Source organism: Calonectris borealis, chromosome 3 (genome assembly GCF_964195595.1).
Source record: "Calonectris borealis chromosome 3, bCalBor7.hap1.2, whole genome shotgun sequence".
NCBI classification, from domain to species: Eukaryota; Metazoa; Chordata; class Aves; order Procellariiformes; family Procellariidae; genus Calonectris; species Calonectris borealis.
Window position 1 is genome coordinate 30,164,894 of NC_134314.1, and position 13,285 is coordinate 30,178,178.

The 13,285-nt window shown below is 34.6% G+C and overlaps 1 protein-coding gene across 12 annotated transcripts in view; it reads left to right on the top strand.

The window, feature by feature from the left end:
• PHF3 (PHD finger protein 3) overlaps positions 1–13,285 on the top strand; it is a 54,247-nt gene that overhangs the window by 28,174 nt on the left and 12,788 nt on the right. For 11 of the 12 annotated variants that reach the window (XM_075145271.1, XM_075145273.1, XM_075145277.1 and 8 more), the window contains 5 exons: positions 7,238–7,565; positions 8,520–8,697; positions 11,138–11,288; positions 11,417–11,573; positions 12,608–12,724. In XM_075145271.1, coding sequence (XP_075001372.1) covers positions 7,238–7,565; positions 8,520–8,697; positions 11,138–11,288; positions 11,417–11,573; positions 12,608–12,724 — 931 coding nt within the window. Of the gene's footprint in view, positions 1–3,601; positions 7,116–7,237; positions 7,566–8,519; positions 8,698–11,137; positions 11,289–11,416; positions 11,574–12,607; positions 12,725–13,285 lie in introns of those variants that run through there. The other variant, XM_075145282.1, reaches the window with a different exon arrangement.

Here is a 13,285-nt window from a genome sequence, read left to right on the forward strand (position 1 = left end):
ATATTGCTGTCAGATGTTTTCTCATCAGCTAAAAACATGAATCATACACATAAATCTTCATTCCTCTATCTATAGATGAAATGTGTGTATGTGTATGGATATGCGTATCACATAGAAAAATGTTACAGACCGAAGTTACTACCTCAACTTCTTAAGGAGTTCAAGTGATAGGTCACAAACATATGTTTGTCACAAACAGTAGATATTTTTCCTGAAGACAGGTTGAAGATCTTTAAAGATAGTTGAAGAAAAAAAAAAATATTTACTTTCTTGGCATAAAGCTAGATGAAGATGGTAGCTGTGCAAACATTGAGAAATCTGCTAATGTAAGATTTCTTCTTCTATGCATCATATGCATCCTTCTGATGTAAGGGCTCGTATTGTAAATTTCTCCAGTTTTCACTGTAGATGTTCAAGTTCTGTGCAGGCTGGAGGGCTGAACTCACTCCTTCCTTGTACAGGTAGACAAAACCTAACTGATGTTTTGCAGATTGTCTCCCTTGTCTTCACTGTGTCGTCTTTACTGGAAGAAGTTCCACCAATTTCTGATTAATAATTGATAGTACATAACTTGAGATATTGTTTCTAAGCAAATTTTCTAGAAAGCATTATATCACGAGGGAATTTTGTAGCTTTAATTTGTTGCTGGTGACTTCCTCTTTTGATTTCTACAATTCTAGTAAGGTTTTTTTAATACGCTGTGGGAGTTTGGGCGTTCTCTTTTGTTGTTTTTGTGGGTTTTTTTCTGGTTGGTGGTGGTTGTTGTTGTTGTTGCTTGGGATTTGATCATGCAGTTTGTGTGGTCAGACACAAACTGGCTGTCTCAGAGCTCACAGAAAAATTAAGTGATGCAGGACCAGAGTTTTACTTAAAGTCGTCTTTTTCCCCACATGTCAACTCTGCTTTAATATAGAGGAAAAGTTAGTAATATTGTACAAGGTAATTAATTGGAAAGTGAAGGAGTTGATTTAGCAAAGAGATAGTGTTCCTGATTTCTTGCATACACATAGTCACTAAAAAGACTCTGCAGAACTGTAATACAGAAAATTACTTTGACTTGTGGATGAAATTTTAAAAAAATCTGAAAACTGTTTTTTCCTGTAGCAAAGTTTATTAGGACATTTATTTTTTGAAAATAGTGCTGATACTTCAGTAAACTATTTTGGAACCAGGCGATCATGTAATTTGTATAGCCAGTATAAAAGAGCATCGTTGAGGAAGGAGATTAAGGCTCTGAACTTATAAGCACCCTTAAGCTACATGTGCATATTTTTTTAAAGGTGCATATACAGCAAGTGAATCATTATTGTGACAACATTCTTCACAAGAAACAGTAATTAGAATAATTATGATGCCTTAGTTCTAGTACATGTTCATTGAATAGTATGAGTATGTTAAACTGCAGATTATGCAAGATGTCATCAATTTACAGTCATGGATGATGCTTTTAAGTTTCTGCCTCTGTTACTGCTTTCTTCTGCTGTGAAAAGCCTTGCAACATTAAAAGCTATCATCCATGTCCAGCCACAGCTGTAGAAAAACTGAATGACGGTATAAATAAAATAGCATTGTAATATATATTGTATATATGTATAATTAAAGAACAGAAGGACTTCAGTGTATTTTATATTTACAGCTGTACCGTTTCATTAGTAGTTTTTTGTATGGATTATATTACTCTGCTGCAGTGTTGGTAGGATTATTATTAATACTAGTACCATTAGCGAATCAGGAAAATGGTTAGCATGGGTTGTCTAAAATGCATAGTTTTATAAAATGTGTATGAATATACAGTTTATAGAACGTACGATCCTGATCTGCAAGATGCAACATGTGGGTAGAATCCACTAGTAATGGAGCTTCCCTTAATGATTCTTTCTTTTTTTTTTTTTTTTACAGATTTATGATTAATATTACGAGATGTATTGTACCCATTTTTTTTCAGGGTTTTGGGAAGTTCGATGATTTTGATTTCCCTCTTTTGTTGGGCACATTTCATGCATTCACCTTTAGTTCAGAGAGCATAGGGTTGTTGTGTCCCTGCTTACTTCCTTTTTGGAGAGGTTCATGTAACATGAAAAAAAAAAGGAAAATATGCCTTTAAGGAAAAAAAGAAGCTTATATTACATAAAAGATGGGTTATTGATATTTAATACTTGGGAAATATGTTTGCAGTGTCTCTTTCCTATGCTGCAAATTCTGTGTAAAGAGATCTGCTGATAGTGTTTCTTTGAAGATTGGTTCTTGTTTCTAGAAAATCAAAACCTGAGAAATCATAGTCACCTGTCTTAGACTTGGATGAAAAGCAAACAAGAGAAACTGCTCATGTATATATGCTCTGATAACAAGGTAGTGCAAATTTTTTTTGACAACCACTCGTTTCACTGAGGTTTGAATCGAGCCCATACTACTTCACTGGTGTGGAACACAGGCTTCTGCTAAAGCTGCCGTGAATATCTTCCTCAGTTCCTGTGGGAATGGAGCGGGTTGGTAAAGGCTGTACCTCATTGTTCCCTCTTCTGCTAGTAACACCTTTACTAGGCTGAAGGAAAAACAGTTGCCTCCACGCAGTGTCTCTGGATTGGACTGTAGCATCAGTGCAGCCGAGACACAGTTGTAATGTTAATACAAATTTACGACAAATTTTATGGAAGATTGATGAACAGAGCAGATGTGGGATATGCTTTAAATACTTAAGTCCATCAACTTTTAAGAAGTGCATGACCATTGGTTGTACTCCTCTTAGGTGAGTTCAGGGTTAGGGTGTCCTTTTGAATAGGGTAAGTATTGGAGGTTTTTTGTTAAGATTTGAGTCCCGTTGCAGTGTTTTCCCTATGCTACGTACCACAAATGCAAAGGACTAAAGAGGGGGAATTGTTTCTGAAGTAAATGATTTTCTGTGGCAATGCGCCTTACATCATTAATTAATCTTAAAATGCTGATTACTGGCTCACAGTGAACTATTCTGACAGCTCCCAATTTTTTGTCTTTTATTTTACTCATAAGTATAGCTTTACAACAAACAATTATTTTATGAATAATATGGTTTCTGCCCATTTTACTTGTAAAATCTTATTTCACAATAATGCATTTCTCTGGAAACTTGCTTTTATTACATAAATTGAATGTATGTAAATTAATTTTAAAACATGGCCTGTATATTTTGAAAATAAATCATCCAAGCCTGAGTTTTTCATCTAACAGATGAATTTAATTTACTATAAATAACACACCAAAGAAAATCTCCTAATCCTAAGAGAGATTGTGGAAGGTTTGCATTAATTATTGTCTCTCTCTTTGTGTATCATCTATTACTTTCTGATTTTAAGGTGTGTCTTTTCATGCTAATTTGTGGACTACCAAGAGGATTCTTTAAAAGGAACGAAACAATAACATACTCTATGCAAAGGTCCCAGTGAACTATAGTACTGTCTGCTGTCATCTGTCAGCTCTTCTTAGATTTTTCTTAAACAAAATTTTGTTTTTGTGTTAAAGTCCAGTGAAAGCAATTCTGTTATTGAATGTGGCATGATTTAATATTTTAAAACACATCTTTCTTTTTCTTTCAGCTTTACATCTTCCAATCCAGCCTTACAACATGGGTAAAACTTCTGCACTTCAAACTTGAAGCAATCTACAATCAGAAACTTTGGTGTTTTAATAGTCCAAGATATCAGAACCTCTTCGGTCACAACTCTGACAGCTGTGCAAGAGGACATCCTTGATCCTTCAAGCCAGGCTTCAGTTTCCCTTGACTCCCCTTTTTAGTCTTTGAGCATTGCCCGTTACCCAACTGTAATTGCTGTTACAAATCATAATTGTGTTTTGTGTGCAGATGAGTGAAACAGATAAAGATGTAAAAGCGGCCTTATGGTAAAAAGGATTATTTACATTACTGGTATCAAAATCAGTATGTTCTCTCCCAGCCTCAGACGTTGCAGTCTTGTAGTTGACTAGTGTGAAAAGACTAGTAGAAATAGTGGAATTTTTTAGGCAGGCAACACCAATATTCTTATTACCATTTTGTATAACTAGGTTTAAGCAAGACAATTGTAAATACTACGTTCTGTTTTATCCTACAGGCTTCATGGACATTTCCAGGTTCTCTTTGTAGTCTTCTGAATCCTGAATTCTGAAGTTTAATTGTGTGTGTTTAAATATAGTGTAATTGAAACCTTATTGTGAAGACTGGAATGAAGCCAAATGGATATTCCATCTTCAGTACTTTGCTTACAATGGCTTGAATGACATCTGTCCATCTTGGTGTATATTCTTAGTGAAGAATGATCTGTTTCTGAGCCGAATTCATTTTAGGTTTTTTTACTTTTTTTTTTCTTTTGATAGATCTGAAATAAAGATGTAAGACTGGATGCCTATCTGGTGCTTTACTCATCATACACTCCCTATTGCCCACTTACTATGTGTGAGCTAAGCTGAAAAATTCCATGTGCTGTCAATTTAAAGTTGAAGATGTGCAGCATCTTGTGTATTTTAGTCTCCGGAGTTCATCTCTGCTTTTTTGCAAATTTAGTCTGTTTTCTAAATAATCAAGATTTTGTTTTGGTTGCTAAAGTTTGCCATCTGCCTTGCTTATTTAACAAATTAGTCTCCAATGCCTGAATTTCCAAACAGAGGAAGAAATACATACATTTTTAATAAAAAAATCAAGTGGTAGTTGTGGCTTCAAGACAGTGTATTCTTGGTTTCCTTCTATTTTTAACCAAAAGGCATTCATTCATTAGTACATTAGAATATCCTTTAAGCAAGAAGCACTGGACTGTATGCTTTGATCTTATTTCAGCTCTGTAGAAAATCTTATGTTTGGAATTTTGTAACCAGTTTTGGTATTCCCAAAGCTTTACTAATATTTTCCTGCAGTGACATGAGATGTATCCAACATAAAGCATCCTCTCATGCATCCTTGCAGTTGTGAAATAGGCACTTGCGCAGTATTTCCTGCCATCGTGTGTTTGGCTCTAGGCTCTCAGAAAGGAGCAGTCAACTTGGCGTTACAGTCCCATCGCCTCTCTCTTGTTTTCCTGTTGTGTTTATGAATGTTATGGTATTACTCTGGTAAGACCATCAGAAGCAGTTGTCCCCTAATGTTACCTTTCTTGTATCTTCACTTTGCTGGAACATGGATCTGAAAAGATTGAGGTACTGACAAAATGTGAAGGAACCTCTGTCTTCCTAATTGAAATGACTAAATAGATGGGCAGATACTGTTTGCTATTCATGACTAATGCCAAAAATGTACTTATAGCTCAGAAAAAAGAAAATTAAAAAAGAGAAAATAGTTTTCTTCACAAACTAGATTAAAAACTGGTTTATTCAAATCTAGCAAACAGCATCATAGGCTAGTGAAGCTGGAAATGACCTTTTTCTCAAACTGCTGGAGCTTTAAAGCTTCTCACACTCATTTTGCATCAAAATGCTATTTACTTCAGTAGAATTTAATCCTGATTTATTTTGGGTAAGCAAGGACAGAACATAAAGCCACAATGTTTCCTTCTTTCCTTCTCTTATGTTTCAAACATCTGCTATTAAATAGATATTTCATTTCTTGAGATACCTGTAGTTTCTTGAATATAGTACCTGCACCAAACCATCTGGAGTGTTCATCTACAGTTCTGGTGAATGAGAGTTCCTCTAAGCATGTTCTGTAATATTTATATGGTTTAGCAAGGTAGGTAAGTCAGCAGATAGCAGATCCTAGCCTTAATAGGAACAACATACATTTTCCTTAGAATCATTTTACGAAAGAGATTTTTAGGATATTAGATTAAAGAAACAGGGTTTGCAAGTCAGTGTATTTAGCTTGTTGAATATATTGCTGAAACAACCAGCATTTCACTGAATTACTTTTTAAATCAGATCTGTCTTCTATGGAATTTAAAGACTAACAATTCAGTAAATTTTCCAGTATTAACAAAGCATTCACACTTTTCATGATACACTTGCAGTCTTTCTGGATTTTCCTTCATCCAAACAATACATATCATAGTACATATATTTAATATATTTTATGTAAGTATAAAACAAAAGAAGATATAAAAGGGGAAAGGGAACGTAAGTGGATAATGCAAGAGATCTTCCTACATCATTTGAAAGCAGATCTTTAGTAGTGATGCTAGATTCTTCATTATAAGAATGGATTGTAAAAAATATTTACTACCAATTAAGTAGTAACAATTGAGGTGTTTAACCTGTCTAACTTTGAAATTCCACATCCTTCCAAAGTAGCTCCACTGGAAATTGTACCTTTCAGTGCTATTAGGTAGTAGTGATACCTAATGAAGTTTTCAAAATGCTTCTGCAAAATAGTCAGAAATTATGGTTTTATTTTAGACCAGGTAATCTTTACAACACTTTGAAAATATTATCCGTACCTAAAGTTACTTTTACGTACAAAATAATGAAACAGTTTAAGTGACTGTGAGATGAAAAGTGTCCTTTAAATGATACTCATTTTAGTGTTTGAAACATTCTTTAAATAACGATTAGTTCTGAATAAAATAGCTGAGCAACATAAAAGTGGCATGTACCTTACTTAAAACTGGCCAGTCCGTCACTGCGAGCTAGCCGGATGTAGTTGGGAGCCAAACTCCTGGCCCCGTATTGACTAGTAATTCAGTAATAATGGTCTGAGGAATGTCATGTAAAATACCAACTCTTTTAGAATATCTTGATGTTTCTGTACTGATCATATTTGTCAAAACGCTCCAACATCTCTTTACTGCTGTGGAAGATTGCAGTTGATACATTTCTGCTGTAAGGATGATGATCACAGTTGAAGGAAAGCAAGGATGATATGCTCTTGCAAGAAAACTTTCAAGTCTTTTCAAACAGAAGTTTACTGGTTTTGAGAGTTGTGGATTTTTGGTTGGGTTTTGGTTTTTTTTTTTTTTTTTATTTTTATTCCTATCAATTTTTTTTTAATAGTAGTCTGAAAAAATCCTGTTGGTAGGATTTGGGGGCAGGTTACAAAAAACATAATGAGGTTGTGATATTCTCTTGGACTATTGCAAAAGGCAAAAAAAATATGTCTCAGGAAGATCATACCATGTCGTAAGGCTGGAGATGGATGTAAAGCTACAAAGAAAATCACTTGCCAGGTAAGAAGGAATTGCTGAGATGCACAAATCAAAACAAGTATAGAACATTCTGCTTAACTTGCTGTATCTTCTTTCGTAGTCTCTACACTGACTTATGTCTTTTTTTTTTGTCTTTTCTTCAGATTTATGGTAGGTTGTGGTAGATGTGATGATTGGTTTCATGGCGATTGTGTTGGACTGAGTCTTTCTCAAGCGCAGCAGATGGGTGAAGAAGATAAAGAATATGTGTGTGTGAAATGCTGTGCTGAAGAAGACAAAAAAATGGAGTGTTTTGATCAAAGTGTACCAGATACTCAAGTGAAACTTGAAATCCATAGAGAAGAAAAAGCAATTGAGTGTGAAAAGCCAGGAATGTCAAAGCAAACACCTACTTGTAATCTAAATGTAACAACTGAAAAAACAAAGCAAACGGAGGACATTGGGAAGCACAAAGTCAAAATATTCAGACGGGTGAGTCTTATTTAATGCTTAAAGTTTTGTTAATTACTGGGGGAAGGAGGAGTTTCCTCCTAACCCTTTGCCACTTAAAATACCATGTTTCAAAGTTTTTGTGAATCTAATATAAAACTTCTCCATTATTTTCAGAGTTACTTCATATGTGCACATCATATGTGTGCGTGTATATATACCTATATATGTAGGTGTATATAGAAATGGTGAAGAACTTCATGCATTTTTCTTTCAGATTTCTGAACACTTTTACAGAACGTCTGTCAATTTGCTGTATGATATAAACCACAGATCTTTTTAAATATCTGTAAAACAATATTTTAGTTTTGATTGTTTTAACTTCAGATTGTATGTAGAAGAAAATGTCCAAAATTTTAATTAGGGCCTTTCTACTTTCTTTGTCTGTCATTTTACTAACCAAAGGATAATTTGCAAGAGCAGTGAGATGTTTTTATTACAATTCTTTAGAGTCTTTTTGTATATAGTGTCATATTCATCAACTTAATCATCAGTAATCCTTTTTGTCTTATTTCTGAATAGTAGTATTGTAATTCTGACATGTAAGCTATTCTGTTCAATTTTGGTTTACATGTGTTTTCTAAACATAAGTGACTTCCTGTGGATACGTGGCTAAAGCTGGTTAACAGATGTTCATTGGTATCCCTGACCTTTTAAAACAGCTGAAAACATAGTGGTTTTCAACATAGAGCTTAGCTGCAAACTGCCTGTGATGTGCCTTCGGCCAATATTTCAAAGAGATTGTTAAGCAATACTTGGCAGTAATTTGGGATATTGTTCAGTAACGCTTTAGAAAATATTATACGATGGTGCATACATCCAGGGAATTCATTATACAGTATACTTAAAAATTAAAAAAGGGAAAAATGTGTGGTAATTATGTAGTGGTTCATTGTAGCATTCAGTAGCGTGCTAACGTGTTAATGTTTATTTCAGGAATCTGGTGATGGGAAGAACTTGTCAGAGTCCAGAGACTCGGATACTAAAAAAGGGCAACATGTTCCTGCTCGAAAAGGATCACAAACTGCTGTAATTCCTCGGCGGTCCCCTGAAGATAAAAATGAAAAAATAAGTAAAGAGTCCCTTAGTGTGGTTGAAAGGTCCACGAAATCAGGTAGTGAGGTTGGGTGAAGTACTCCATGCTGTAATTCACATATATGTTCAGTGAAGAATGATGACTTTCTTTATAGTATCAGTTTTTCAAACCACATGTGATGGTGTTTGTTCCCATGATGTTTACGATCTTTATTTCTCGTTTCTTTTTAAATTTTATTTAGCAGGTAAATGTTTCCTGTGTAGATGTGTGAATGTTTCCTGTTTGAATAGTAGAGGATGCTCACATAATCAAGAATGGGAGAAAAAGTACACAAAGACATCTCTCTATTAAACTTTATTTCACATTGCAGAAAACTTTGAAATACTCTCCCATAAAATACTATGAAATACTTAATGTACATAAAAGTGTTTTAATTGCTATATAAATTATACTTTGACTTACTGATGTCTTTTGCACAAATTGACAAATAATTGTATGAATTCATTTCAAAGGGGAACATTCTATTGCACACTAAGCTATCAGATTTTCATCTAAATTTTATTCGAAAGTTGGAAGGACATATTTCCCCTCCCAGCAACCTCCATCCCCTCCTCAGCTCCCTTCCAGGAAGCATTATTCTTTTAAGATCATGGTAATAGGAAATTATTGTCATTTGGGACTGAAATCTCAGTAGTAAAGGTAGTGAGATTTTGTGTGAGAACTGTGTCTTTAACTCCTAAACTCAAGCTTTGAATTCTTGTCTAAAAAAAAATAAATCTGCTCTTCTGGTCTTTCGCCAATGCTGATGCGTTCTAAAAACTTTTTGGTGGAAGAAAACAATTGAAAATGTCAGGGTTAAATGTAAATCTAAATGTAAGTCTTTTATACTGAATGGTATCTTATAGACTTCACATACCTTGTTGTCCAACTTTGAAATTCTGAGTCACAAAATAATTGACATCCTTTTTAACTGCAAATTACATGGAGTGAAATGAGTCTTCGGCATCAATGAAATAATTGAATTGTTCTAAAATATATTAATTGAACTAGGAGATGACAAAAAGATTTTTACAATGACAATTTCGAAATAGAAGTTAATCTTAAAAATGATTTTTAATAGAGGGGAGGCTTGGCGGTCTCATTTAGGACAATTAGCATAAAATTTTTAAGCAGAACATTTGTCTTAATCTCTTAACTGCTTTGAATTATGCTTATAGTGGCATTGTTTATTGCTAATCTTGCCCATCACTTCCCTGTTACGGGCATGTGTTTTCAGATGGTTGAAACTGCAAAAATGTTGCTGGCATGTGGAGGTTTTCCATTTTCCCTGACCCCCTAGGCTACAGCTTTGAAAAGGTTTTAGTCCAGTTCTTCATCCTCCTCCTGAGGAGGAGATGAGCAAAAAAGTATATTGAACAAATAAAAGCATTATTAAAGCTGCTTTACTTAACAAGCCTAGCATATTCGTACTTGAGATCACAGCGCAGAGTGGCACACAGCTGTCTCAGGTCTGTACCACCTTGCTGGTGAAGAAGGAGAAATCAGTAATTTTGATAGGGATCATAGTCGCATTAGTGAGAGAGTTGATGATCCAACCACGCAGTCTGCCCACCGGAAAAGAAAATCTGTCTTTTTATAGCTACTTGAAAATGTAGTTAGTTTGCTTCTGGTGTTCATGCATTTTAAGTTGCACTCAATAGGTGAAAGTAATAATAAAGAAATACTTCTTTTTACCATCAGACACTCAAGTTGGACCTTTATCAGTCTTCAGTATGTTTCTTTTTTCAGAGTAGAACGTCAATAAATTAATATTGTTTATTTCCCATTGCTTTCATAAATAGAAGGCTACAGCTCTAAATTAGCGACATGTTTGCTTGCTGAGACAAATAAGCTTTCAGTTAACACCCTGAAAATTGAATTTTGAAGGAATTTGTGTTTTTTGCTTTAATGATTTTAATTTTATTAGAAATTTCCATTATTTGTATTATTTATGACACAAGCCTTATTTAAGATTGTCTGTTACCTGAATCAGAAACTGAGATTATTATAATTGCAATAATTTTGATGGCTAACAGATATAGAAATGCTAAGTTTAATGAAAAACTCTATTTTAAAGTAAAGTTTAATATGCTTATATTAAGGGTTTCCCAATATATTATTTCTCAGTTTACTCATTGAAAAATTAATCTATGCTTTTACAAGAATTCAGAGTCAAAAATCCTACTTAAGATCAAGCTAATAAGCACTGGTCATCTTGGTTCAGTGTAGAAGAAAATACTTTAGAGCAAAATACCGAAGAGCAAAAGTTCTAGTTATTTCTGCTAAGGAAGTTTTTTCTGGATTAATCTATGTAATACAAAATAAGAAAAAAAAAAACCAACAACGCTGTGAGTCCATTCCTTCTCCTTGAAGGTCAATTCTTAGCAGTTTAAAAATAAAACTTCATGACATATAGCAACAGTAAAAGTTTATTGAGTGGCTTGAGTAGCTTACAGTTTTTAACTCTCTGTTTTGATAGGTGGTCATGAGAAACAAGAAATTAAGAAAAAGAAAAATGAGAAAGGATCCATTAGTGCAACACACCTGCCAGCCGTGCCAGCTTCCAAACCTTCTGCTGATCAGATAAGACAAAGTGTCAAGCAGTCTCTTAAGGAAATTCTAATGAAAAGGTAAAGTATAGGTATATTATTAAAAGAAATCATAAATTTGTGATTGTAATTATTTTCTTTCGGAAGGCAGAGAAAAAAATATTAATTATGTGGAAGCTTTTGGTAATTTCCCCTGTGTTCTCCCACAGATTGACAGACTCCAATTTAAAGATTCCTGAGGAGAGAGCAGCAAAAGTTGCCACAAGGATTGAAAGAGAGCTGTTTTCTTTTTTTCGGGACACTGACTCAAAGTATAAGAACAAATACAGAAGTTTAATGTTCAATCTAAAAGATCCTAAAAATAATGTATGTATTATTTGTCTTTTGTGCTTTACAGAAATCCTTTATTTGTTGTAGATTAAAGGAACAGTCTTCTATGTAGATGCATTATTAATCCTTTCACAATTTATCCTGTGTGTTATTTTTTTCTGTAGGTTTCTCTTTGACGTTGTTTGTCCTCTTGTGCACTCAGTGTTCTCTGTGTTCTTTTTCACTTGTTCCCCGTCATTAATTCTTCATCTCCTTGCTCCCAGTGTACTTTTTATTGAAAAGTGGGGTTTCAAAGTGTAATGGATAAGCTTGCTTAGTTTAAGTGTTTGTCTTTACCACTGATCTGTTGTTTGGGTGTCCCTGTCCCCCCATAACTCTTTCCTGCTTACTGCGCTTACTGTCCAGTAGCGTGTCTCACTGTGCGTTTTCATACCCAGATTTCTCAAGCTTGGTCTTCACTCTCTTTTCTGCTTTCTGTGAGCCCATTGTTCAACATCGTACTCACCCCCTCAACTTCTGTCTTTTGTCCCTTTACCAGATATTCTGATCAAGTTGCTTTGTCTATAGTATTTTACTATTAGCCAACTGTAAATTATATGAACAGGCTGACTTCTGTCATTGGCTTCTCTTTGGTCATACTGCTAAATTATGTGGGGTTTTTTTACCCTAGGAATTCAGTTCGGTCAGTCAAGAAGTGTAGACATCCTCTTTAATACTAATTTTCTGCTGTGTAATACAGGCAACTTGCACCTTTACAAAAAAAAAAAAAGTCCGAGTTACTGCTTCAATGGGCATAAATTCACTTTCTCCTTTGGAACAACAGTTAATTGTACATCTGATCATTAAGGGTATATGTAGATACATTCTGTTATGTAGAATAAATGGAGCTCTGGAATTAAGCTTTTTATGTTATAAAATCTAGTACCGCTTCCTACAGTGGGAGGTAATTGCAAAACCACAGGATCCATATAGCTATACAGAGTGTGTTCTATGTTGGTTCTCTGCTTTATTTCCTGCTGCGAGCTGGTTTTCTCTTGATAGCAATAGTTAACTTTTCTTCTTTCTTCTAGATATTATTTAAGAAAGTACTGAAAGGAGAGGTTACTCCAGACCATCTAATAAAAATGAGCCCCGAAGAACTGGCTTCCAAAGAACTGGCTGCTTGGAGACAGAGGGAAAACAGACATGTAAGATTTGTCAACTTATGTTGTTTAGTTGACTGCCTAAGCATATTTAACTTCTGTTTTCAGGTTAAGTGTGTGTAGAAAGAACAGAATGCATGTTGCACAAAGCAACTCTGACTAATCAGGATGATCTCTATAATTTATTTAGTATTCAAAACCCAAAGGGCTTGTTAGGACAGAAGTGAAAGAAGTGTAGTAGATTCCTGAAAGGGGGAAACCATGCATTTTCCTTTGCAACTTTGTTGCTGTTTGCTCTTTCTTCTGTCTCAGGAGTGAAGGTTTCTTTGTCCTTCTTTCCAACAAGATTTAAAGATCTAGCTGGAGGTTTATAGACACCAGTTTCTTAGAAAAGGAGAAAGATCTTTTTGGACAAACCAAACTGAACTGGTGTTTATAACTTACATGCTGATGGCGCATGACAAATCACCCACCAAGAAGTAAATCTGAAGCTGAAAACTTGGTCTGCCAGTCTGAAAAGCAATCTAAAGGGAAAAAAAAAAAACCCTGAACCAAAAAACCCCAACAAAGTGTAGGAAGTTTATTAGGTTGGTTAGAGCATTACTT